The sequence below is a fragment of the Callithrix jacchus genome, chromosome 17, assembly GCF_049354715.1.
Source record: "Callithrix jacchus isolate 240 chromosome 17, calJac240_pri, whole genome shotgun sequence".
NCBI classification, from domain to species: domain Eukaryota; kingdom Metazoa; phylum Chordata; class Mammalia; order Primates; family Cebidae; genus Callithrix; species Callithrix jacchus.
Window position 1 is genome coordinate 74,844,325 of NC_133518.1, and position 27,584 is coordinate 74,871,908.

The following is a 27,584-nucleotide window of genomic DNA, read 5'->3' on the forward strand; positions in this document are numbered from 1 at the left end:
TGGACCTTGGAGCTTGTGACAACCCCTCCCCCCCACAACAACCCTGCCCCCGGCTTACAAAAACCACCCTGAACTGTAACTTCTGTAACTTTCCACTGCCTACCCCAAATCTATAAAACCAACTCCTATCTCACCGCCCTCCATTGACTCTTTTCAGACTCAGACTCAGCCCACCCACACCTGGGTGAATAAACAGTGATGTTTGCTCACACAAAGCCTGTTTGTGGGGGAGGGGGGGTCTCTTCATTCAAAGCACACTTAACAGTAACCACACATACCTATTTACATTATTTTTACTTTTATTATTGTTATTTTTTTTAATAGAGACGAGGTTTCACCATGTTGGTCACGCTGGTCTCAAACACCTGACCTTGTGATCCCCCTACCTCAGCCTCCCAAAGTGCTGGGATTACAGGCGTGAGCCATCGCCCTGGCACTGTTTACATTTTAATTTAACTAAAATTAAATACAATTAAAGGTTTAATTCTTCAGTCACTCCAGCCACATTTCAAGTACTCCATAGTCACACGTGGCTAGTGGCTATCATATCTGTGGAGTCCGATTTAGGAACAGAAAGTCAGGCTGGTGGGACCCAGGGAAAGCAAAAACAGAAATCAGATACGCTAGAAGTCTGCCTTTCTTCATGGTCCAGGACACACAGCCCTCCTGCACAAATAACTTACAATCTTTCTTCGCCAACTATCACCAGACTCCTGCAAGTTAGCTCACTGCAACGTCGGTGTTTTATCGGTACCGCACGTGGCATTCTGCAGCCTGAGAACCATCCTATAAAACCCCCAGGAGCACTTTGTTTCCTGGCAGGCGGCTCCTCTTCTGCTGATTCTGACCGTTGCACTCTTGCAACATATTTTCCTAGTGTCTCTACTAAATCCACCCTTCTTCACCTACAACTGTCTTGGTAAATTCTTTTTTTTTTTCTTTGAGATGGAGTCCACGTCCCAGGTTCAAGCGAGTCTCCTTCCTCAGCCTCCTAAGTCACTGGGATTACAGGCGTGCGCCACAACACCGGGCTATTTTTTGTATGTTTGGTAGAGATGGGGTTTCACCATGTTGGCCAGGCTGGTGTCGAACTCCTGACCTCAGATGATCCACCCATCTTGGCCTCCTAAAGTGCTAGGATTACAGGTGTGAGCCACTGCACCCAGCTTTGGTAAATTCTTTTACCCCCATGCTACCGGACTAGATCGTCACTGCTCACCCACAACATTTTGGTGGCGTGTAGGGGGATCTCTCTCGGGATGGGAACTCTCGAAACTCTCTCCCTTCTCTCTTTCCCTTTCTCAAGTTGGCACCCTCAGAGCATGGAGGCAACTGCAGGTCTCTGGCAGGGGCTACACTCCGGAGGGACTGAGGAGTCTGCCTGGAAGTGTCTGACTGCCACTGCCCGGTTAGGGTGAGGGGCCTGGGTTCACTTTCTCTTTTCAGTCTTTCAGCAGCTGGCTTCGATGGTAACCATCTGGCTGCTCTCCAGTGCTGCCTAAAGGCCAAAGGGTGAAGAGGGCTGGCTGCCTTGCCTGAAGAGAAGAAGACTCAACTATCTTTTCTGGTCAAAAGTCCCTGATCCCTACAAGTGCATGACTGGCAGCAGAAGCTCATTCAGAGCGAATTCACACATTTTGGGTAACTCAGGCACTCTCTTTCTCACTCTACATTCTCCTGTGGGGTCAGCCAGCCATCCTGTCTTGGACATTGCTAAATCAGGTGACCTCGGACAGCCTCAAAATGGTGAAGCTTCCCTTACCCATCCCCTCTCCTGGACGGGCACCAGGTGAGATCTTCCTTTACCCTTTTTCTCCTCGGACCTGGGCTGATCACCTAGCGTGAGTACCTGGACTGGCCGTCCGCGTTAAAACCTATGACCAGCCAAGTGCTCTTTTCTAATCTGTGGAACGCCCCTTCAGAAAGTACACCCAAGTCCGCAGATGCAAGCGGAATCCTCTTTTCATCTCAGCAGGACGTCCCAAGAAAAGTGTAGTCAGTGCCCTCACGTGGCATGGCCCCCAAGCAGCATGTTTTCCAGTCCCACCATGGGACAGTTCCCCCATCTATCCCTCAAACTCACCCCTGGGCTACACTCTAAAGCCTTAAAATGAATTTAACTCTCAGACTCTCAAAAAAGAGAAATGTCTAATCTTCTTGTGTAACACAGCATAACCTTTATACAAAAAAAAAAATCATCAAATCAGTTTCCTCAGTCTTTTATAACCAAAGCAGAATAAGAATGAGGCTAAAAAGACAGATGCAGAGACAAAAAGCAGGCTCAACGGCTGGCTGCTTCACAAGACCCCAGCCCCTTCCCATTGCCCTAAGGACACTCCTCCAGATAACTGCCATCGAGCAAAAGGCCAGGCCACTAAAAGGGAAAGCACCTCAGTTGCATAAATGAACAAAAGCCCCACATGCTTGCCCCCCTCTGCCACAAGCTCGGCCACTGGCAACAGGACTGCCCTGAGAGCCAAAGGGGCCTCCGGGACAGAATCCCAAACCCCAATGGCCTTACGCTAAAGAAACTCCTTAACAGCTCACCTTAACCAGTGATTTGCAGAGGTGAGGAAGAATTCATCTCACCCATAAAGGTCTGGGCTGTGGGCTCTCCCTGATGGGAGATAAACAAGGGTGTTAGGGGTGAAGGCCCCACACTGTGCAGTGGCTGAAAGGCTCACAACCCCTCCTATAAAACTTAACCTTTTCCTCTCCATTCCTTTTTTCTTTTTCTGTTCAATCTAGGGGTCCAGATTGAAAAGACAGTTTCTAACATCCTAACCCCTGATTTCATTGTTCTCTTTAAAGCTCTAGCTGGTTACATATTATGGCCTGTTTTTGTGCACATTTTAAACTAATGGGCAAACTGCACGAAAAATTTGGAGCTCAAATGGTTAACCTGCACGATAGGGTTAAGTAGAATCTTCTAAAGTTCTCTATCTTCCTCGCTTTTTTCCTGTCTGCTTTAAATCTACTGTTACTAAGTCACTGGTGCTGAGATAAGACTCGTTATTTATGGTCTAACTAGAATGTAAACATTGGAAACTCATTTAAAGTTAAAGGAAAAAAAAGGTAAAAGAAGCTCTGTTAAACAAATAACCTAGAATTTTTTAACCTTCCTTAAAAGTTAATAGAAATAGTCCAGCACAGTGACTCATCCCAGCACTTCGGGAGGCCGAGGCAGGCAGATCATAAGGTCAGGAGTTTGAGACCAGCCTGACCAACATGGTGAAACTCCCCCATCTCTACTAAAAATACAAAAACTAGCCCAGCGTGGTGGCAGGCGCCTGTAATCCCAGCTACTAAACTCAGGAGGCTGAGACAGGAGAATCACTTGAACCCAGGAGGCAGAGGTTGCAGTGAGCTTAGATTGTGTCACTGTACTCCAGCCTGGATGACAAGAGCAAGACTCTGCATCAAAAAAAAAAAATTAATAAAAATAAATCCTACACCTCTTTTGGATCTTATTCTTTGGTTTTTGTTTGGTTTGGTTTGGTTTGGTTTTTTTGAGACAGAGTCTCACTCTGTCGCCCAGGCTGGAGTGCAGTGGTGCGATCTCGGCTCACTGCACCCCCTGCCTGCCAGGTTCAAGCAATTCTCCTGCCTCAGCCTCCTGAGTACCTGGGACTACAGACGTGCACCGCCACACCCAGCTAATTTTTGTATTTTTAGTAGAGACAGAGTTTCACCACGTTGGCCAGGCTGGTCTTGATCTCCTGACCTCATGATCCACCCACCTCAGCCTCCCAAACTGCTGGGATTACAGGCGTGAGCCACCACGTCCAGCCATTGAATCTTATTCTTAGGGCTACCTTTTTATTCAGTTCTACTGCAGGCTCTCGGTAATTATCCAACTGCCTCTCTTATGCAGCTTCCCCCTCTTCATATTGAAGTTTTTACAAGGGAGGTAGTATACAATCGCTATTTGCAAGGAAACTTCCAAGATCACCCACCAGTCAGAATTTCTTTATATTTTCCCGGTAATGACATATCCCCACCACACCACAACAATGTGCTGAGGTACTTGGTGTTAACCTGTTTTGCTTATACTCGTTACGGCCCTTCTTTCCTGTCTCCCTGCGTTTCCCGTATATTGTGATTCTCCTTAAACACGGCTCTGTTTCTATTGGTCTGTCATGGCTATTGTCTCAGTGGTTATACCCAGACATCTGCTCTACTCAGCAACATCACAGGTTGCTAACGTAACACTCAGCACTGACTGCTGGATGTGCCCTGGCAAACAAGCACTTGAGGACAACATCACACTCTTAGCCGTCCCATGATCTACATAGAAGAAATCGTTTAGCCCAGTTCTCTGGATTAGACTATACTGTGTACACGCACACCAAAAACATAGGTCTAGGAGAGGGACCTGGGCCAATCAGTCCCTCATGGCGATCATCCACCATGACAAAGCAAATAGAGAAGGCACCAGAAATGGCCTGTAAGGCTCGCCTCTGCATCAGAAACTCCAAGGGGTCTGGCCCTTTGCTAGGGACTTTAACACAAGCCTGTCAGGCCTCCAAGTCCAAGCCTGGCCATTATAGCCTTGGTGACCCACACATACACCTCTGGATGGTCCCCAGGAGCCAGAAAGTCTGAAACCAGGTGGCCACAGAAAGAAGCGAAACAACTTGTTTCTGCCTCAACTAATTGCTCTCCCCTTGCAACCTGCAACCATTGTTCCTGTTTAGCCTTGTGAAAATTTCCCCCCGAAACTGGATTTGTCAAAACCCCTCCCCTGTAACTGTGTAGTTTACCGTACCCTCCCCTCTGATTGCGACCAATACACCCCCACTCTTATGATCACGCCTGTTTGTAATAATGACCCCTACCCTGGTGATCATGCATCCCCTCTCTTATGATCACGCCTGTTTGTAATAATGACCCCTACCCTGGTGATCATGCATCTGTGATGTCTTTCCTCTCCCCAAGATAGATAACCACCGTTAGCTGACCATTTGCCCCAACCTACATAACCAATCCCCTTGTCTACCCCCTTTGCCTAACTCGTTTCTCAGACTTGGCCCACTTGCACCCAAGTGTAAAATAAACAGCCTTGTTGCCCACACGAAGCCCGCCTGGTGGTCTCTTTAGGTCGCCTGCCAAAGCCCATTATAATTACATCCTTAAGTATAATCAAACATGCCAGGAATGGTAGCCGAACAACATAGCTAACAAGTTCACTATGTACCTCTGCAGGTTTTCTCTGTGGTTGGGAAACAACAAAGCTAATGCCAGCAAAATTTAGAGTGATTTCTTTATGCCTATAAATAGTTCAGGAAATGGGATGGAATATAGAGGAATAAGGGTTGAAACTGAACAACTTCTTAACCTCACTAATGTCTCCATCTTTTCTCAATTTTCCCTCATCCCATTAATATTTATCTGTCAGGACAGGCCCAACTTCTCCTGCCTATAATGTTTATATTAGTTTATTTGCACCCTGTATTGTTAATGAAATATCTTTTTAGCCAGGCACGGTGGCTCACACCTATAATCCCAGCACTTTGGGAGGCTAAGGTGGGTGGATCACGAGGTCAGGAGTTCGAGACCAGCCTGGCCAATATGGTGAAACCCCGTCTCTACTAATAATAGGAAAAAAACTCAGCTGGGCATGATGGCACATGCCTGTAGTCCCAGTTACTCGAGAGGCTGAGACAGAAGAATCACTTGAACCCGGAAGTACAGGTTGCAATAAGCCGAGATGGCACCACTGCACTCCAGCCTGAGTGACAGAGCAAGACAGTCTCAGAAGAAAAAAAGAGAAATATCTTGTTTTGTATCTTCTAGAATACAACAACTTCAAATCAAAATGTTACTGCAGTAAGGGTATCAGCTACTAAAAGAACTAAGGAATCCCCTTTGGAGCCAGCAGAACAAAATTTTAGGCTGCAAATGCTGTACCCCTGTGATCCCACAGCAACTCTGCCCAATTTATCTCCCAACCAGGGATTTAGGCCCATGTAACCTCCTGACCGACTATCAATCCTAGGTGGGGCCAATGCTACATCCCTGGTCAGCAAGAAGGTGAAGGTGAGACCTTCTCACATGCCAAAGATTTGTCATCCCTCCTCTGTCAGGGGAGGAATGTGGAGTCCTAACTACAGAAGTCAGGCTGGTAGGACCCAGGGAAAGCAAAAACAGAAATCAGATAAGCTAGAAGTCTGCCTTTCTTCATGGTCCAGGACACACAGCCCTCCTGCACAAATAACTTACAATCTTCCTTCGCCAACTATCACCAGACTCCTGCAAGTTAGCTCACTGCAACGTCGGTGTTTTATCGGTACCGCACGTAGCATTCTGCAGCCTAAAAGCCATCCTATAAAACCCCCAGGAGCACGTTGTTTCCTGGCAGGCGGCTCCTCTTCTGCTGACTCTTAACTGTTGCCCTCTTGCAACATATTTTTCTACTTTCTCTAATAAAACTGCCCTTTGTCACCTACAACTGTCTCGGTAAATTATGTCCCCCGACACCACCAGCCCAGTCGCTGCTCGCCCCCAACAGTATCTGACAGTGCAGATCTAGAATATCTCATTCACTGCAGAAAGTTTTGGAGAGTGCAGTTCCAGACAGAATAGTAAGCCAGGTGCCCCATCTGAAATATTACTTTTCTACTCAGTGGAAATTTAGCCTTCAATCCCTTGTGTGTGAGAGTATGAGGGCTGTTTCCCAAATTTTGGAGTGCGCCAGGAGTTGGGTATACCCATGCTCCATCCCACTTCCACCTCTTAGAATCATGCTGTCTTCCTAGCCTGCACAAATCTAAGATGTGAAGATGAATATCTGCAGTCAGGAGCTAAATTATCATGGAATTACTTCTGTGCCACATTTTTATATAGAATGTGGGGTCACGGCTGGGCGCGGTGGCTCACGCCTATAATCCCAGCACTTTGGGAGGCCGAGGCGGGTGGATCACGAGGTCAAGAGATCGAGACCATCCTGGTCAACATGGTGAAACCCCGTCTCTACTAAAAATACAAAACTTAGCTGGGCGTGGTGGTGCGTGCCTGTAATCCCAGCTACTCAGGAGGCTGAGGCAGGAGAATTGCCTGAACCCAGGAGGCAGAGGTTGCGGTGAGCCGAGATCGCGCCATTGCACTCAAGCCTGGGTAACAAGCGAAACTCCGTCTCAAAAAAAAAAAAAAAAAAAAAAAAAAAGAATGTGGGGTCACAGGTTGTGGTGAGCAAACCCAGCCCATATCTCTCCAAGCATTCCCTGATGAGTGCCCACAGTATTACAACTGGAAATGGTCTCCTGCCCCATAGCTTCCCATACATATATAATTTTACATTTCTATCTTCTTGTTCCCTTGAAAACTAGAGCAAAGACCTGCAAAACCAAGGGACACCCGATAAACTGCCATCGACCTTGCAAAGCAAGAATAAAGAAAAACTTCTGACATGATTTCATGAAGCAACGTGTTTTTTTGTTTGAGAAGGGGATGGGGGGAAAAGGCTTGTTTTCTACTGATTTGATCCCAACTTGACTAGCCGTTGAGAATTTTCGATACGGCCAACTTTAAAGTCCTGTTTCCCTTGACATTCATATTAGGACTTCATTCACCACACACTGACTCACTCTTGTCCCTTCGCTAAGCAGAACTTCACAAGGTGTTTTTCATTAAATTCTTCATTACACACAGAACATTTCACTATGGAGAAAAGCAGAAGCAGGACTCCTGGGGGGTCTAATTATATTAATACTGCTTTATGATTCAATGTTTCCAGGATTAAATTAATACAGGACTAAAATAACTTGTACCTGTGTGCCCTGAGGAAAGAGACACAGATTTTCAAAGAAAACCCAAAGTAATAAGAAAATGTTAATTTAAAAAATTATATATATAATTCTCACAGGAGCATTTTTTAAAAGCTCCTTAGAAAACATGAACTAATGTCCTTAAATTTTCAAGACTTACATGAAAAAAACAAAACCTTACTAAAAAAAAGTATTTTAAAAATACTAACATGTTTCTGTTTGGACAAATTCACTATTATAAAATGTCAAGTCCTCTCATGTTAATGAATTAATATATATTTTCAGCAAAATTTCAATTTGTAAAAAATAAAATCCTTAAAGAACTTAATGAAGCAGCTCTCAAGACTATCTAAAAGAATAAACAAGCCAGAGAATTGCAAAGATGTTTTTAATAAAAAGAGAAGTATCAAGAGGGAATCTTCTTCCAGGTGAAGCTTACAGGATAATAGTAAATCAAATAAAACAAAATGAAATAAAAAATTTAAAAGTAGAAGAGGGAATCTTCTCTAACATTTTAAAATATAAATTTGTAAAACATTAAAAAAAAATTTTTTTTTGAGACAGAGTCTTGCTCTGTTGCCCAGGCTGGAGTAAAGTGGTGCAACCTTGGCTCACTGCAACCTCCACCTCCTGGGTTCACGTGATTCTCCTGCCTCAGCCTCCTGAGTATCTGGGATTATAGATGTACACCACCATGCCTGGCTGATTTTTGTATTTTTGGTAAAGATGGGATTTCGACATGTTGGCCAGGCTGGTTTCAAACTCCTGACCTCAAGCGATCCATCCACCTCAGCCTCCAAAAGTGCTGGGATTACAGGCATGAGCCACCGTGCCTGGCCTATAAAACATTAAATTGTTAAAGTTGGGTACTGACATGAAAGTAAGCCCATCAATGGAACAAAATAGAATATCCAGCAATAAATATATATAGTACAAAAAGCGTTGACACATTCCATGTGTGATAAAGGTGGCTTTTAAAGTAAATCAAAAAAGAATGAATCATTTGGTACAACTGGCTAACCGTCTGGAAAATAAGTTAAATTCCTACTTGACTCCATGTAGTAGGCCAAGTAACAGAGTCCCCCAAAGACAGCCAGATCCTCATCCCCAGAAACTATGAATATATTACATTACACAGTAAAAAGAACTTTTCCAATGTAATTATGATTACAGACCGTAAGCTGGGGATATTATCCTGGATTATCATGGTGAATCCAATGTAACGACAGGAACTCTTTGGCTGTCGCTCATGGCTGGAGTCAGAGAAGCTCGTGAAAAGAGGGACTCAAAGAAGCTCATGGAAAGAGAGATGCAGCAGCAGATTTTTTTTTTTTTTTTTTTTTTTTTTTTTTTGAGATGGAGTTTTGCTCTTGTTACCCAGGCTGGAGTGCAGGGGCACAATCTCAGCTCACTACAACCTCTGCCTTCCCAGGTTCAAGCAATTCTGCCTCAGCCTCCCAAGTAGCTGGGATTACAGGCATGTGCCACCACCTCCAACTAATTTTTTTTTTTTTAGTAGAGACGGGGTTTTGACATGTTAGACTGGTCTTGAACTCCTGACCTCAGGTGACCCACCCGCCTTGGCCTCCCAAAGTGCTAGGATTACAGGCGTGAGCCACTGCACCCAGCTGAGATGCATGAAAGATCTGAAGCATGAAAAGGAGTGGGTCCATCACTGCAGGCCTTGACGGCGGAGTGGGGAAGAGTGATGAGGAATGTGGGTCACCTTAAGGAACAGAGGCTCCCAGCTGACACAGTAAGCAAATGAGGACCTCAGTCTTACGGCTACCAGGAACTGGACCCTGTCAACAACATGAGTGAGTTTTGAAGCAGAGGTCTTTGCAGACTTTCCCAGTAGGATCCCAGCCAGCCAACACCTTGGTTTTGGCAGTGTGAAACCAGCCAAGTTTTCTAACCCACACTTCTAACCTACAGAATGTGAGAGGATAAATTCATGTTGTTTTAAGCCACTAAGTTTGTGGTCATTTATTATGGCAGCAGTAGGAAACTAATACACATCATATACCACGTACACCAACGTTAGTTCCAAATGAATAAAAAAAGTCAGTGTGAAAATGATACCACAGCAACAAGCTCACACCTGTAATCCTGGCACTTTGGGAGGCTGAGGCAGGTAGATCATGAGGTCAGGAGATCAAGACCATCCTGGTCAACATGGTAAAACCCTGTCTCTACTAAAAATAAAAAAATGATCTGGCCATGGTGGTGTGCGCCAGTAATCCCAGCTGCTCCGGAGGCTGAGGCAGGAGAATCACTTGAACCCGGGAGGCAGAGATTGCAGTGAGCCGAGATGGCACCACTACACTCCAGCCTGGACACAGAACAAGTCTCCGTCTCAAAAAAAAAAAACAGTAATATGAAGAATCTCAAAAGTTTACGTTGAGCAAAAGAAGCCAGACAATAAAACATAATTCTAGAACAGGCAAATCTCTAAGAAATCAGAACAGTAGTTGCCGAAAAAGAGAGGGGCGCAGACTGGAAAGGGGTTATCAGTGAAATTTCTGAGATAATGGAAATGTGTATTTTGACTGTGATGGTGGCCACACGGGCGTATATGTTTGTTAAAACTCATTGAACAGTAACTTAAAACCTTTGCCTTTTATTACCTGCAAATATCTCATTTTTTAAAAAGCACTGAGATCCAGGCGATGAGCACAGGTGGGAAGGGTTAGGTGCCCAGCCACTCAGTCCCACACCTGCATCTATCATCATGTAAACGCGTCTGCTGTGCTGGCTGGCAGGCCCTGTGGCGGCTGGCTGAGGGTTCTGCTGTCCTTGCCACACCATTAAAGTGCAGCTTCCTCCGGCCAAAAAAAAAAAAAAGCACTGAGAAAAAGAACAGCACTAAGAGAAAATCTAGGTACAATCTTTAGATAATCAACCAATCTAGGAAGAAATTTGCCAATACCTAACGAAGTGGCACATGCAGATGCCTTTGATCTAGCAACTGACTCTACTTCTGGGAATGGATCTTACAGACTGACTGCATACGTGGGAAATGGCAACTGTATAAAATTATTCACTGTCATGTTGCTTGTAACAATAAAAGACTGGGACCAATCTTAACACCTATCGACAGGGGATTGGTTCAATATATTAAAGAGCAGCTCCCACCAAAAACAAAGTATTAATCAAGTATTTAAAAAAAAAACAGTGAAGATGGCTCTGTATACCGACCTACGATAACCTCCAAAATATATTTGAAAAAGCAAATGCAGAACAGTGTGTATATTATGTTCCCTTTTGTGCAGAAAGAAAGAGAAGGGCTGAATAACAATATATGTTGATGTGTCTCATAAAGTGCAGTGGCTCATGCCTATAATCCCAGCACTTCGGGGGACCAAGGTGGGTGGATTGAGCCCAGAAGTTCCAGACCAGCCTTGGCAACATAGCGAGACCGCATCTCTACAAAAAAATGCAAAAATTAGCCAGGCATAGTGGCATATACCCACAGTCCCAATTACTCAAAAGGCTGGAAGCAAAAGGATCTCTTGAGCCCTGATCAAGGCTGCAGTGAGCCATAATCACACCACTGAACTACAGCCTGGACAACACAGCAAGACCCTGTCACAAAAAAGAAAGAAGGAATATATATTTGCATTTGCTTGTATGTGCATAAAGAAATTCTGGGCCAGATGTGGTGGCTCACACTTGTAATCCCAGCACTCTGGGAGGCCAAGGTGTTAGGATCACTTATGGAGGATCAGTGAGCTATGATCACACCACTGCCCTTCAGCCAGGGGAACAGAGCAGGAGAATCTGTCTCTTTAAAAAAAAAATCTGGAAGGATCCACTAGAAGTAAAATTATTTATCCTTATTGGGAGGCTAGGGCAGAGAACACAGAAGACTTTTCTTCACAACCTTTTCAATGCTGTTAGACTCTTGAATTACATAAATTCAAAAGAGCTTTACTGCAGTTTTATGCAATCGTCACATTTGAGGCCATTTTAACGATACCAAAAGAAGAAATCATAAAGAAAGTAACAAACATGAATCCATGAAAATTACAAACTCCTGTATGTCAAAAGGCATTGAAAATACTTTAAATCAACATGGCTACGGGTAGACATTCACTCACATACTGCCATGGCAGGATAAAGCCGTACAGCATCTGTCTATAGAAATGTTCAATGCTTATCATCTTAAGGAGATTTAAGATGATAACAGACAAACAGAGCCAAATCATGAGCAAACTCCCATTCACAATTGCTACAAAGAAAAATAAAATATCTAGGAATACAACTAAAAAAGGATACGAAGGACCTCTTCAAGGAGAACTACAAACCACTGCTCAACGAAATAAGAGAAGACACAAGCAGATGGAAAAATATTCCATGTTCATGGTTAGGAAGAATCAATATCGTGAAAATGGCCATACTGCCCAAAGTAATTTATAAACTCAATGCTATCCCCATCAAGCTACCATTGACCTTCTTCACAGAACTAGAAAAAAACCACCGTAAACTGCATATGAAACCAAAAAAGAGCCCACATAGCCAAGACAATCCTAAGCAAAAAGAACAAAGCTGGAGGCATCAGGCTACCTGACTTCGAACTATATTACAAGGCTACAGAAATCAAAACAGCATGGTACTGGTACCAAAATAGAGATACGGACCAATGGAACAGAACAGAGGCCTTGGAAGTAACACCATACACGTACAACCATCTGATCTTTAACAAACAAGACAAAATCAAGCAATGAGGAAAGGATTCCCTGTCTAATAAATGGTGTTGGGGAAACTGGCTAGCCATGTGCAGAAAGCAGAAACTAAACCCCTTCCTTACACCTTACACAAAAATTAACTCCAGATGGATTAAAGATTTAAACATAAGACCTAACACTATAAAAGCCCTAGAAGAAAACCTAGGCAATATCATTCAGCACATAGGCGTAGGCAAGGACTTCCTGACTAAAACACAAAAAACAATGGCAACAAAAGCCAAAATAGACAAATGGGATCTAATTAAACTTAAGAGCTTCTTCACAGCAAAAGAAACAATCATTAGAGTGAATCAGCAACCAACAGAATAGGAAAAAATTTTTGCAAGCTACCCATCTGACAAAGGGCTAATATTCAGAATTTACAAAGAACTAAAACAAATTCACAAGAAAAAAAAAAACAACTCCATCAAAAAGTGGGCAAAGGATATGAACAGACACTTTTCAAAAGAAAACATATATGATGCCAACAAACATGAAAAAATTGCTCATCATCACTGGTCATTAGAGAAATGCAAATCAAAACCACAATGAGATACCATCTCACACCAGTTAGAATGGCAATCATTAAAAAATCTGGAGGCAACAGATGCTGGAGAGGATGTGGAGAAATAGGAACACTTTTACACTGTTAGTAGGCGTGTAAATTAGTTCAACCATTGTGGAAGACAGTGTGGTGGTTCCTCAAGGATCTAGAAATAGAAATACCATTTGACCCAGCAATCCCATTATTGGGTGTATACCCAAAGGATTATAAATCATTCTATTATAAAGACTCACACACACATATGTTCATTGTAGCACTGTTTACTATAGCAAAGACTTGGAACCAACCCAAATACCCATCAATGATAGACTGGATAAAGAAAATGTGGCACATATACACCACGGAATACTATGCAGGCCTAAAAAAAAGGATGAGTTCATGTTCTTTGCAGGAACGTGGATGAATTTGGAAACTATCATTCTCAGCAAATTGACACAAGAACAGAAAACCAAACACCACATGTTCTCATTTACAAGTGGGTGTTGAACAATGAGAATACATGGACACAGGGAAGGGAACATCACACACTGGGGTCTGTTGGGGGATGGGGAGCTAGGGGAGGGATAGCAGGGAGTGGGAAGATTGGGGAGGGATAACATTAGGAGAAACACCTAATGTAGGTGACGGGGGGATGGAGGCAGCAAACCACCATGGCACGTGTATACCTATGTAACAATCCTGCAAGATCTGCACATGTACCCCAGAACTTAAAGTAAAATTTTAAAAATTTAAAAAAGCAAAAAGAAATGTTAAATGCACAGCTGAGTGCAGTGGCTCACGCCTGTAATCCCGGCACTTTGGGAGGCCAAGGTGGATGGACTTGAGGCCAGGAGTTTGAGACCAGCCTGGCCAACGTGGTGAAACACCCCTCTAATAAAAATGCAAAAACTAGCCATGTGAGTCCCAGCTACTTGGGAGGCCGAGGCAGGAGAATCATTTGAACCCAGGAGGTGGAGGTTGCAGTGTACCAAGATGGCGCCACTGCACTCCAGCCTGGGCAACAGAGTGAAACTCCATCTAAACAAACAAACAAACAAACACCTATGAGTTAGAGTTATCAGAGTGTCAAAATATTCCGTTAAAGTGAATAAAGCAGACTGGAGAGCAATGCAGAAAACTAGTCGAAGAGCTTAAGGATACATGCGTGCATGTACACTTGCTCTATGGAGAGATTTCTGACTTAACAAACTAATAAGAGCAGTGATCTTTGGGGAGCAGATCGGGGAACAGGGAGAATGCTAATGAACAATGAGAGAGTACATTTTTCTGTTGTTTTAGGTCTTCTAATTTGTGGTAATTTGTTATTGCAACCCTAAGAAACTAATCCACCATTCTGAATATATTCACAGAATCATATAAATAGAAAAAAATTAATGAAGTGAGATGGTTAGACAACAATTTCGAGAGCAAAGAAGTCAAAAGCTCAGAGATTAAGGGGCCTGGGAGCAGGCCACACAATCATGAGCACCAGAAGTGAAATTCAGGCTTATCTCCTGGCATCCACCCCAGCACCCTGGTCCACACCACCTGTCACCTGCCATTTCTGGGTAGGCAGGAAAGACAGGCTGAGATCCCAGGGTTTGCCCCTGGTTCATGACAGTTCAGATTAATGGCACATGGGCCATGGTGATCTGCCACGTCCTTTTCCGAACATATTGCTTGACAGAGTCCGAATATGGGGAGACGAGCTTCAAGGAAGACTCTTTCCTGGAAAAGGACGAGGCACGGGGATATAATTTCTTGGGTGGATCAGTGGGTTCTTGGGAATCGTCTGCTTAATCATTTTTCTTGCTAATCAAAATATTGCGTACTCAGCTGATGTCACTTTAGAGTCCCAATTTTCCACCAACACTCCTAGCACCTCAGAAATTCCCATTACTACTAAGGACCCCAGATGTATAGTTAACAGTATACTTTGTCAATGTTTGTTGTTATTGTCTCCAGGGACTATCCACTCATCACTGAAGATAGAACGGACAATATCTGTCACTTGGTCAATATTTAGCTCTCAACCTGTTTTATAATTTCTTTAACATTTAGTTATGAAAGCATAATGTCTAACATAAGTTAATCATAAATTAATAACCTTTAAGAAAAAAGGAAAGTTAATTAACAACAGTAGAATGTAGACATCTAACATTTCATTGGAATCATCTTTGAAACAAACTCCTCTGATTATTCTGGTGAATCATAGTACAATGTAATTTTTTGAAGCACAGAACTGTAACTACAAAGCCCTGTTGATGTTTAAATTTCCTGTTTTGTCTGTTCACCTGCCAAAATTAAAAGTATAAAAACCATGAATTGCCTGTAATAAACACACACATCTTTTGGTTGACACAACCTGCAAGTCGTGCTGTCTCCTTCTTCCGCCGACACCTGGCTCACCTTCGGGATTCCCCTGGACCCTGCCTGGCTGGACCACGGCAGTGATCCCTGCATGTTATCTGAATGTAATCCCTGCAACATTTACAGAACCTTTGCTTTGTTTACCCAGTAAGGAGAAAGTATTTGGTAAAAACAGAGCCTTAGTATTTGCCTCTTTCTCAAAGGAGTTTCCTGAAATTACTAATCAATTAAGCAGCTACAACTGAGAAAGTAGGTGGAACTCAAGACCTTGCCCTACTGCCCAGTCTAAGAGAGGCTATGAGGATGAAAGGGGAGAGGGCGGCACTGTGATATCTGGAAATGGCCCCAGGTCTTTCTACCGTGATTGTTCCTTTAGGAAACAGGGCACTTGCTCAGGGTCCCTAAGAAACTCTCTGCAGCAGGAGGGCAGTGTCACCATGGTCAGCATGCTCTAGATGGCTGCTCAGCTCACTGCAAAGGCCTTCCAGGGGACAGTCAAGGAACACAGAGGCAGGCCAGGGCCTTGAGTGTGCTCCCTGGGTCTGACCTGCCAGGACAAGGCCCTTTCCTGGGAATTTCTGAACTAGAACTTTGGGAAGAGTCCCCTTGTTTTAGAAGATGAAACGGGAGGCTCCAGAAGGTTGCAGCCTTATTTCCTACCCCAAAAAGAAGCCAACTTCAGGCCGGGCGCGGTGGCTCACGCCTGTAATTCCAGCACTTTGGGAGGCCGAGGCGGGTGGATCACTAGGTCAAGAGATCAAGACCATCCTGGTCAACAAGGTGAAACCCCGTCTCTACTAAAAATACAAAAATTAGCTGGGCATGGTGGTGCGCACCTGTAGTCCCAGCTATTCAGGAGGCTGAGGCAGGAGAATTGCCTGAACCCAGGAGGCGGAGGTCGTGGTGAGCAGAGATCGCGCCACTGCACTCCAGCCTGGGTTACAAGAGCGAAACTCCGTCTCAAAAAAAAAAGCAAATGGGATAGGCGTGGTAACTCATGCCTGTAATCCCAGCAGGGAGGCTAAGGTGGGAGGATGGCTTGAGGCCAGGAGTTCAATACCAGCCTGGGCAACATAGCGAGATGACATCTCTACAAAAAAAATTAAAAATTAGCCAGGCATAGTGATGCATGTCTGGGTCCTAGCTATTCAGAAGACTGAGGTGAGACAATCATTTCAAACAGAAGAGGTCAAGGCTGCAGTGAGCTGTGACCACACCACGGCATTCCAGCTTAGGTGACAGAGTGAGACCCTGTCTCAAAAAATTAAAAAAAAGAAATTGAAGAGAATCTAAGATAGGGTTGCAAACACTTCATTTTGACAAAATAGAACTTTTTTTAAAAGTACCATCTAATGTCCCAATAATTTCACAAAAGGAGAAATGTTTTAACTCCAAAAAAAAAGAATGAAGAGGAAGGATGAGCTGAAAGCCTCACCCTACATTCGAGTAATGGACAGTGTGCAGATGAGATGGGCCTTGAAAGACAGATGATGGTTGCAACTCTCTAAAACCAAGCTGGAAAATGCTCAAGAAATACTGCTAAAGGGCAGACAGGCCAGGCGTGGTGGCTCACACCTATAATCCCAGCACTTTGGGAGTCTAAGGTCAGAAGTTCGAGATCAGCCGGGCCAACATGACAAAATCCTGTCTCCACTAAATAAAAAAAATTACCCAGGCATGGTGGCACACCCCTGTAATCCCAGCTGCTCTGGAGGCTGAGGCAGGAGAATGGCTTGAGCCTGGGAGGCGGAGGTGGCTGTGAGCCGAGACTGTGCCACTGCAGTCCAGCCTGGATGACAGAGCTAGATTCTGTCTCAAAAAAATATAAATAAATAAATAAATAGCAAAGACAGATCAGTTTCAACTCCTGGGTCTGAAATGGCATCTCAGTCATTCAACCTCCCAAGAGGAGACCCGAAGGCATCCCTCCCTTTGTGCAGCTAGTGGTAGATACAACTTCTCCTGAGTGTGCCAAATGGTTCAAGGCAGCCGCGTGATAACGAATAAAATGTATTCAGCACTTACTATGTGCCCAGCCCTGTCCTAAACCCAACCCAAGCATCTTCTCACTGAATGTCCCTAAGAATGCCAGGAGGTACAAATATCCCAATTTTACAGGTCAGGAAATAGATTTACACAAAATGAAGGGACTTCTCCAAGCAAGAAACAAATGTAAGTCTGATAAAAAATCTGTGTTAACAACACATATGAGAGAAGAGGTGCACAAAGAGTGAAGGTTATTGGGAAAATCAGAAAAGCGGCCTTTAACATTAAAATCAAATTCCCGCAAAAGCCAGCCCAAAGAATCTCCAAGAAGTCAGCATTCCACACTGTCTCAAGACAAATGATTTAGTGAAGCATCAGCCAGCCACAGGTTACTCATAAATCTTGATTCACATATCTGTGCTAGGCCCAGGCTGCCCAGTAACTGCCACATTTCCTTCATTTGGGCACCTGTTGATTATGCCCAGTGCCCCAGGACCTATGAAGCTGGGAGTAGCCCCAAAAAGGGAGTGCGCCAGGCACTGCAGCGACAGCCCTTAAACAAAGATGCTTTCTATTCAAAGGAGAACTTAGGCTTTGCTGGCAGCAGCCCAGGTATCTCCCCACCCAGAACCTTCTCCAAGCCTCTCTAAGGCATTTTATTTAATTTTTTTTAATTTTTATTTTTTGAGACAGAGTCTCTCGCTCTGTCACCAAGCTAGAGTGCAGTGGCGCAATCTCCGCTCACTGCAACCTCTGACTCCCTGGTTCAAGCGATTCTCCTGCCTCAGCCTCCCTGGAGTAGCTGGGATTACAGGCACGAGCGACCATGCCCAGCTAATTTTTGTATTTTTAGTAGAGACAGGGTTTCACCATGTTGGCCAAGATGGTCTCCATCTTCTGACCTTGTGATCCACCCGCCTCAGCCTCCCTAAGTGCTGGGATTACAGGCGTGAGCCACCGCTCTGGCTCTGCAGCATTTTAAATGCAAATTGCCATCATTCCACCTCCCAACCCCAAGACCATAGCAATTTACTCCCTCCTCAATCCAAGGGGCAAGTCAAACCCAACAGAGAGACTAAAACATTCACTACTGCATGGGGAGGGTCTGGAGGTGCCCAAGAGCTCCCCACAAGCAAAACAATCTCCCATGGACAAGGACATCTGAAGGGTGGTCCCTTAGCAGCACTGGGAGGATCGGAGTTCTAGACTCTGTTCTAACGCTAGTTGATAGTTTCCTGATACACAAACTGGGACTTGAACTTGACCTTGAAAAAACTGTGGACTTTGGCCAGATTGGAAGATGTATTTATCCATACTCCCAGCCTCTAGTCAAAACTTCTAAATAAAACACAGAGCTGGCCGGGTGCAATGGCTCACACCTGTAATCCCAGGACGCTGGGAGGCCCAGGCAGGCTGATCAGCTGAGGTCAGGAGTTCAAGACCAGGCTGGCCAACATGGTGAAAGCCCCATCTCTACTCAAAATACAAAAATTAGCCAGGCGCTTATGCCTGTAATCCCAGCACTTTGGAAGGCAGAGGTGGGCGGACTGCCTGAGCTCAGGGAGACCAGCCTGGGCAACAAGGTAAAACCTGATCTCTACCAAAATACAGAAAAATTAGCTGAGCGTGGTGGCACATGCCTATAGCCCCAGCTAGTCAGGAGTCTGAGGCAGGAGAATCACTTGAGTCCGAGAGGCGGAGGTTGGAGTGAGCCAAAATGGCAGCACTGCACTCCAGCCGGGGAAACAGAGTGAAACTCCGTCTCAAAAAAAGAAAATATAGGGCCGGGCGCGGTGGCTCACGCCTGTAATCCCTGCACTTTGGGAGGCCAAGGTGGGTGGATCACGAGGTCAAGAGATGGAGACCATCCTGGTCAACATAGTGAAACCCCGTCTCTACTAAAAAAAAAAAAAAAAAATACAAAAAATTAGCTGGGCGTGGTGGCACGTGCCTGTAATCCCAGCTACTCAGGAGGCTGAGGCAGGAGAATTGCCTGAACCCAGGAGGCGGAGGTTGTGGTGAGCCAAGATCGCGCCATTGCACTCCAGCCTGGGTAAAAAGAGAGAAACTCCGTCTCAAAAAAAAAGAAAATACAAAAATTAGTTGGGCATGGTGGTGCATGCCAATAATTACAGCTACTTGGGAGTCTGAGGCAGGAGAATCTCTGGAACCCGGGAGGTAGAGGCTGCAGTGAGCTGAGATCGTGCCACTGCACTCCAGCCTGGGTGACAGAGCGAGACCTTATCTCAAAAATAATTAAATAAATAAAAATAAATGACATAACACAGACCTATGTGTATACACAGACACACCAACACATTTTCCATGGCCTCTAACCTCATCTAGAATAAAGCCCAAATAGTTTAGATTCCCATTTAACACACACACACACACACACACACACACACACACACGCCTCTACTTACCTTCCTAATACCCTTTTTTTTTTTTTTTTTTTGAGACGGCATCTCACACTGTTGCCTAGTCTAGAGTACAGTGGCCTAATCTCGGCTCACTGCAACTCCGCCTCCCGGGTTCAAGAGATTCTCCTGCTTTGGCCTCCTGAGTAGCTGGGATTACAGGTGCCCACCAGCATGCCAGGCTAATTTTTGCATTTTTAGTAGCGACAGGGTTTCACCATGTTGGTCAGGCTGGTCTTGAACTCTTGACCTCGTGATCCACCCGCCTGGGCCTCCCAAAGTGCTGGGATTACAAGCATGAGCCACCGCGCCTGGCCATTCTTCTAGTATTCTCTAACGCTGTCTGCCGTGTTGTAGCCACATGACCCCAAATTCATGAGGCCCCCTCCATTCACATGACTTTGCACAGCAGTGTAACAGGGTTGGGACTAGCCCCAGAAGGAAGATGTAAGGATATGAGTGCTTTCCTCATAGAAGACAAAGTCCAGAAATCTGGGATCAAGTCCCACTTTTCTTTCTTCCAGGCCTGGTGTCAGGTGGTAAATTCACTTAATTTCTAGGCTCTCAGTTTCCTTACTGGAAAACAGGGACAATGTCACATACATGACTGGCCTTCTTGTTTCCTCAGACAGTCCACAAATACTGATTGGTGCCTACTGTGTACCAGGTACTCTGCTAGACGCTTGGGACATGTGAAAGAGCAACACTAACAAAAAAACACTACTCCCCTTTCACGAAGCTCACATTCTGGTGCAGGTACATCTATAAAATGAGAATTGTTCAAAATGTTTATGTGAGAATTAAATACGATAATATATGAAACACATTCAACGTAGAGCCTGGCATAGGGTTAAACTATTATCATTACCATTATCATTATGGTGATGTTTAGGGGTTTTTTTGAGATGGAGTCTCGCTCTGTAGCCCAGGCTGGAGTGCAGTAGTGTGATCTTGGCCTACTGTAACCTCTACCTCCCAGGTTCAAGCAATTTTCCTTCCTCCGCCTCCTGAGTAGCTGGTACTACAGATGTGCACCAGCATGCCTGGCTAATTTTTGTATTTTTTAGTGGAGAAGAGGTTTCACCATGTTGGCCAGGCTGGTCTCGAACTACAGACCTCAGATGACCCACCGGCCTCAGCCTCCCAAAGTGCTGGGGTTACAAGCATGAGCCACTGTGCCTAACCCATCATTATTCTTTTTTTTTTTTTTTCAAGACGGAGTTTCGCTCTTGTTACCCAGGCTGGAGTGCAATGGCACGATCTCGGCTCACCGCAACCTCTGCCTCCCGAGTTCAAGCAATTCTCCTGCTCAGCCTCCCGAGTAGCTGGGATTACAGGCGTGCACCACCATGCCCAGCTAATTTTTGTATTTTTAGTAGAGACGGGGTTTCACCATGTTGACCAGAATGGTCTTGATCTCTTGACCTCGTGATCCACCCCCCTCAGCCTCCCAAAGTGCTGGGATTATAGGCATGAGCCACTGCGCCCGGCCTCCCCATCATTATTCTTAATAAGAAGCTGCTCCTTTTACCTGAATGTCCCTCTCTCCCTCCTGGCAACCCTTATCTGCCTGTTAGAAGTGCTCTTCACCTGTTTAGGTACAGCTCAAAACTGACCTTCCATACTTCTTCCTGGGAAGGATTCAGGAGCTGGGAAGTCTCTTAGAGTGCTTGCCTGCACCTCCACTAATCCTTTCCCACAGGTCTACGTGACATCAACTCTGTTCTATCATCATTGGCAGAGCCTATGTCTTACATATATACATCCTCCATAACCCAATGCAGACCCTCGTATATATCTGAGGAGCAGAATTGACTTGAAAATCGAAAAGTAAAAAGATGTGAGAAGTGGGGCCGGGCGTGGTGGCTCAAGCCTGTAATCCCAGCACTTTGGGAGGCCGAGGCGGGTGGATCATGAGGTCAAAAGATCGAGACCATTCTGGTCAACATGGTGAAACCCCGTCTCTACTAAAAACACAAAAAATTAGCTGGGCATGGTGGCGCGTGCCTGTAATCCCAGCTACTCAGGAGGCTGAGGCAGGAGAATTGCCTGAACCCAGGAGGCGGAGGTTGCAGTGAGCCGAGATCGCGCCATTGCACTCCAGCCTGGGTAACAAGAGCGAAACTCTGTCTCCAAAAAAAAAAAAAAAGAGGTGAGAAGTGATAAGAAGAAAGCATGTTAGAGAAACAGTCTGGGGGCCAGATTATCGATGGCCTTAATACCTGGCCAATGAGTACCTAGAAGTTATCAACGATTGAGCCTCCAGGTAGAGTGGACCTTCTTGGGCAGAGGATAAACTAGTCTAAGGGTAAGCAAAAAAAGGTTGCCCTGGTGGCCACAGCTGAACATGAAGGATGAGCCATCCCAGGTCAAGGCTGCTGTCTGAGCATCTTGTCCCAGTGAGTCAAGGTCACCAAATATAGTGCTACAATTCTCGGTATTTTCTGAGTTGTCCACTACTGGCCTGATTTCCTCCAAAATACCATCACTGATTTTTAGGACTGGGAATACTGCCCTCTTTCCAAGTGCTACGAGGACCCAGTGCTTCAAAAATAAAAAACATCCCAATCTAAACGTTGCCGGAACTTCAAAGGCAGAGATAACTCAACCCAGAGTTGGCCTGGCTCCAAAAGACACGCAAGGGATCCCACCAGCCCAGCGGGCTCATGGGAGCTCAGGTAAGCATGCCACGGTGAGCGCAGGGCGGACACTGACACTGAGGTTCATCACCTAAGCAAAAGATGGAATTGATTCCTGTAAACCGAGGCCAGGGTATCTTAGGCAACGGTCATTCACACTTTCAGATTTTCAACAAAAACAAACAAGGCAATACTTCTGCAATTTTAGACCAAGAAAAATGTCTGCTCAGGCAGAATGAACCTCGCTAACCAAAGGAGTGACCACAGAAGTAACCACTCCTGGCTGGGCACCGTGGCATTTTTCTGTTCCAAAGTTGCCTGTTTATCTGGTTCAATACTTTCTTTTTTAAAGTTTAAACTTAACCATTCTCCCCATCACTGTAATGGGCCCCACTATCAATCTTTGCTGTAACTGTTACAGTGTCATCTTCGCTGCCCTAAATCTTTCTTTCTTGTAAAGATTTCTCACCAGGGTGCTTTTGGCCTTGGGAACCTGAGGCTGCACTCCAAGGAAATTTGTTTCAAAAGCAATGAGCCTGCAGTCACTCTGAGGGCAAGGCACTGATGCGTCAGCTCCACCTCCCCATCTGGAAAGGCAGAGGAGGGTTCATTCCTCAAGGTCAAGAAACCAACACCACACACTTGATAATGGCCAGAGAGGCCCACACCCAACCTCCACTTCAGTTCTTAAAACCCTCCTCTTCAGATCACTTTACCGCCCCCAAACAGGGGGGCTACAGGCTCTACTATGGCTGCTAAAATAATCTTCATCCCCAAAAGCAAAGATAAAATAATGAGGCATATGCCATAGAAATGGGTCTTTGGTAGTAACTCCAGGAAAACAGAACCAACCGGCAAAGGTCAGTTTAATGATTCTGCAAGGGCCGTCTCTATTTGGTTCCTGAGAGCCATGGGCTGGGAAGTCAAGGATAAGGTGTCTAATCCCAGATCTAACACTAACTTCTTGGTAATGACTAACAAGCAATGGCCGCTCTGGGCCTCGATTTCTTCATCTATAAAATGATCATAGTCCAGCTGTGGACTGCAGCTGTAAAGTTCTGAGGCAAGACCCAAAGAATCGTTTTAGAAAACTATGAATCCATGTTTTCGGTAGTGTGGCAGCATCTTCCTTCCTTCTTCCTCCAAAAAAACACACAAATGAAAACAAAGAACGGAGCCATTACGCCCCTGCCTCCCCAGCAAGGTCCGATGAGATCTATGCAGAAGCCAGCTCTGTGGACGCGGAGCCAGAAACAAAGTAACCAGAAGCATGTCTTTGTAGATAGATGCCACTGGCCTGAACCACATGGCCATGTCCTACAATATTCTAATTACTCAAGTATGGATTTCAGTCTCCTTCATCTCTCCTACACCAAGTCCTCACTTCCAAAGTTAATTCCCCAGTGAAATACTGACAGTCTCCTCATTCTCTTTGAGAGTAGCCCAAACAGAACCTGCGGTTGCCCGGTAAAGCTGGTCAGTCGGTCATAAAGTGAGGTTAACAATTTACGACCTGCTTTAAAAAAAAAAAAAAAAAACAGAATGGGCCAGTCCCCCTGGCTCCCCGTCTTTAATCCCAGCACTCTGGGAGGCCAAGGCAGGTAGGTCAGGACTTTGAGACCAGCCTGGCCAACATGGCAAAATCACGTCTCCACTAAAGATACAAAAATTAGCCGGGTGGTGGCGCCCCCTTGTAATCCCAGCTACTCAGGAGGTTGCTGCAGGAGAATCTCTTGAACCCGGGAGGGGGAGGCTGCAGTGGCGCTCCAGCGTGAATGACAGAGCGAGAATCCCTGGGGGGAGGGAGAAAGAATGAAAAATATCGTGCCTCACCCTGTAGAAAGAATAACTATACCATGAAGCTCTTGCCACAATTTTACACTTGTGTCTCTGTGTGTATGTGTGTGTGTATATAAAATGTTACACACATATGCATATATACGTTATATACACATAGGTGGGTGTGGGTCTTGGTCGATAAAAGACAGAAATCCATACATAGGCCAGTGGCAATGGGACTCTGGGATGCCACACACACCTACCCAACCTCCGCCCCCACTCCCCGCAGAGGATGCAAAAGCCAACAAAGAGCACAGGAACTCAATCACCCATCCTGCAATTCTACAAAACAGACCTGCCGGGAAAACAGCTGAAACAAACTCCTGACCACCGCCCCCGCCCCCAACACATAGAAGGTAGTACTTTTTTTTTTTTTTTTTCTATAAAGGACCAAACCGGATGCCATCCGGGTAACAGCCTTGTATCAAAAAGGATCCTGGCACCCAAAACGCTCAGCACGAGGGAGCATGAGAGCAGACCTATGCTGGGGACACAAGGCCTTTGCTCCCAGCTCTTCCTTCCTGCATAAGGACTAACTGAGCCAGCAGCAACTGGGCTGGAGCAGGTCGGGGGACTAGAGACCTCCGAGTCCCATTCTCCTTCTGCTTCTTAATTTTTTTTTCTTTTATTTTCCAAATAGCACACTTCCATAAAAATTTCCCCGGGAAGCACCAAAGCTTTCAACCGCCCAGAAACACCCCCATCAGGGAGAAAAGGTGGCCCGCGCTGCACGACGAGCATGGGCTCTATCTCAGCCGGGCTGCAAGTGCACAGGGCTCCCGGCAGGACCGACACAGGGAGCTGGGGGGAAGCGCAGCGCGCCTCCCAGGCAACAGACTCCGAGCACCAGTTCGGAAACGGCCCGAGGCAGAAACAAGGGCTTCTAAATACTCGGCCTCCCAGCCTCGGGTCCCTGTTACCACCTTGCCCCTAGACTCGGTGAGCTGAGGCTGGTGGACCGTGCAGCCCAATTTGAGCCCGTCCGGCAGCCCACAATCCGGCAGGCAGGGAAGAAAGCCTCCTACCGCCGGGAAGAGGCCAGCGCGCTCCAAATTCGCCGCAAATTCCGCCCTTCCCGCCTGGCATCGTTCCTGGGCACCGCTGTGCTCCGCTCCTGGGCGCCCGCCCAACCCAAGTGCGTGCCCCGGGGGCGCGTTCGCTGGTCAGGAACGTGCCGGCAGCCTCCGGAACCCCCGAGGACGTGGCGCTGGGCCCGCGAGCGGCGGGTTCGATGCCGGGGTGGGAAGTAGGCAGGCCGCGCGCCGCCGCAGTCCGGTCACAGCGCGTGCCCTGGTTCCTCCTGATCGGAAAAGCCGGAACCGTCCCCCGCGCCCGACCCCGCGCGACCGGCTCGGCTCTGCACCGAGATGGATGTGGGCCCCACGGGGATGGCCCGGCGGGCCCGTGCGGCCGCTACCTGAGGGTCGCCAGTCCCTGCGCGCGGCCGCCCCCCACCCCGCCGGGCCCGGAAGGCCGGAGGTGCCTCCGCGCTTCCCGCCCCGCTACGCACCTAGCTGCGCGCGGGTCCCACATGGCTGCGGCCGGGGGGTCCGCAACCAGACCGCCGCCGCCGCCGCGGGAAGCGCTTCCCTGTAGGCAGGGCGCGGCGGGCAATGCGGAAGCCCGAAAGCTCCCGGAGCTCGGGGCAGGGCGGCGGCGCTCGGGGGCCCCCGGCTCCCTGCGGCTCGGCTACCCCGCGGCGACCAAAGCGGTGGGGGGGACCCCGGCGCCCGGGCGCGGTGCAACCGCAGACGTATTCCAAGTTTCCACGTAGTTGCGAGAGCCCAAAACTGTCACGTGTACGTCGCTGCTGAGTGGGAGGGGGTGTTTGTCATAGCGCTCAGAAGGGGGCGTTTCGGTGTCTCCCATTTTGCAAGCGAGGACTCCAATGGTGTGGCTCTCGGCCGCCTTTGAAAAACGAGTACTTCGAGCCCTTCACCATCAGGGGCTGCGCACACACCCACCTCCCACAGTCCTCGGGCAACCGAGAATCGGGCCTTCCTCGGGGGGCCACGGCTGGGCAGGGAAGTAAAGAAAGTAATCGGCCAGCGGCCTCGGCGAGCCTTTCTCCTTCCGTCGTTCCTCCCTCCAACAAAGGAATTACGGAGAGCCAGCCCCCTAGCTCCCACGAAGGAGGGGTTCAAGAGTCGGGCGAATACCGAGTACTCACTGTGCGCTCGCCCCTCCACTCTCGGGGGGCTGGGCGTCCGGGACTGCAGGGGGCAGCGAGGCCGCGGGCTGCTCGACGCTCACCGTCGTGTCGGTGGCGATTAAGCGCGCGCAGGCCTGGACGGGCAGGCAACCAAATGAGGGTCTTGCCTCGTCCTTCCACCTCCTGGAAGGGCAGAGATGATTGGCAGAGTTGGGGGTCGGAGAGGACCACTCAGGCTGCCACCTCCCCCGCGGTTCTTGGCCCAGGGAGCTGCACGTCCATCGACTCTGGCTTCTCTGGGGCTGGGAGTACTTTCCTACACTCCAGAGAATCCACCCAATCAGAGAGCCAAGCCTGCCGCCCTCCCCCCGGCGCAAGGCTTCGGCCTACACTGCATCCGGGTGTCACGACAGTTTTTTCTGGGGGGCCACCGCACCAGGCTGCCTGGTGGCGGGAAGGAGGTTTTGCGAGGGGAACCACACATTTGAGTGAAGCAGAGAGGCTTTGGTGACACGTGGACACACCTAAGGCACAGTGCACAGGTCTCTGCACTGGTCATTCTGAGTCGTGAACTAGTCTCAGTCTAGCTAGTGGTCTCCTTGCTTCTAGAATCGCAGAGATTTCTTCTGTGCTTTGATCTTCCCCAAACATCACAATAAATCACGTGCAGCTCAAAAGCCACCAGTGGCACTCCATTGTCTCCCAGAGATCAGGTTAAGTAGCTGGGCATTTGAGATTCTTCTTCACAATGTTACCCTACATTTCCAATCTTAGCTTCCTCATGCAAACTCTGTACTGAAGTGTTTCCCAACCTTAGTTACATATGCTTAGAGGCAGACAGGGCCATACAACAACAACACACACACACACACACACACCCGAAAGCAGAGGTTGTTTTCCATTTCAATATCAGTAGACTGATTCTTACCCTGTATAACTTTCCCAGAATGCCAATGAGGTATGTCATTTATGACACTAATCTATTCTGATAACACAGGAGGGGCAGCATGGACTGTTCAACCTTAAGATATACACATATATATATGCCTTCAACCCAGATATCTTCACCCACACCGAGAATTGCACATTCTCAAAAATGTATACATACACAAAGAGTAAACCAATGAACACGCTCACTCAA

At 46.7% G+C, this 27,584-nt stretch overlaps 1 protein-coding gene across 5 annotated transcripts in view; it reads right to left on the reverse strand.

Annotated features, from left to right (window-relative positions):
• The window catches only part of TRANK1 (tetratricopeptide repeat and ankyrin repeat containing 1), a 127,862-nt gene extending 101,099 nt beyond the window's left edge, over positions 1–26,763 (reverse strand). For 2 of the 5 annotated variants that reach the window (XM_035278567.3, XM_035278565.3), the window contains exon 1: positions 25,802–26,094. In XM_035278567.3, coding sequence (XP_035134458.2) covers positions 25,802–25,824 — 23 coding nt within the window. In that variant the 5' untranslated portion in view covers positions 25,825–26,094. Of the gene's footprint in view, positions 1–25,316; positions 25,756–25,801; positions 26,095–26,255; positions 26,385–26,461 lie in introns of those variants that run through there. The other 3 variants (XM_035278568.3, XM_035278569.3, XM_035278566.3) reach the window with 3 other exon arrangements.
• Positions 26,764–27,584: the final 821 nt, after the last annotated feature.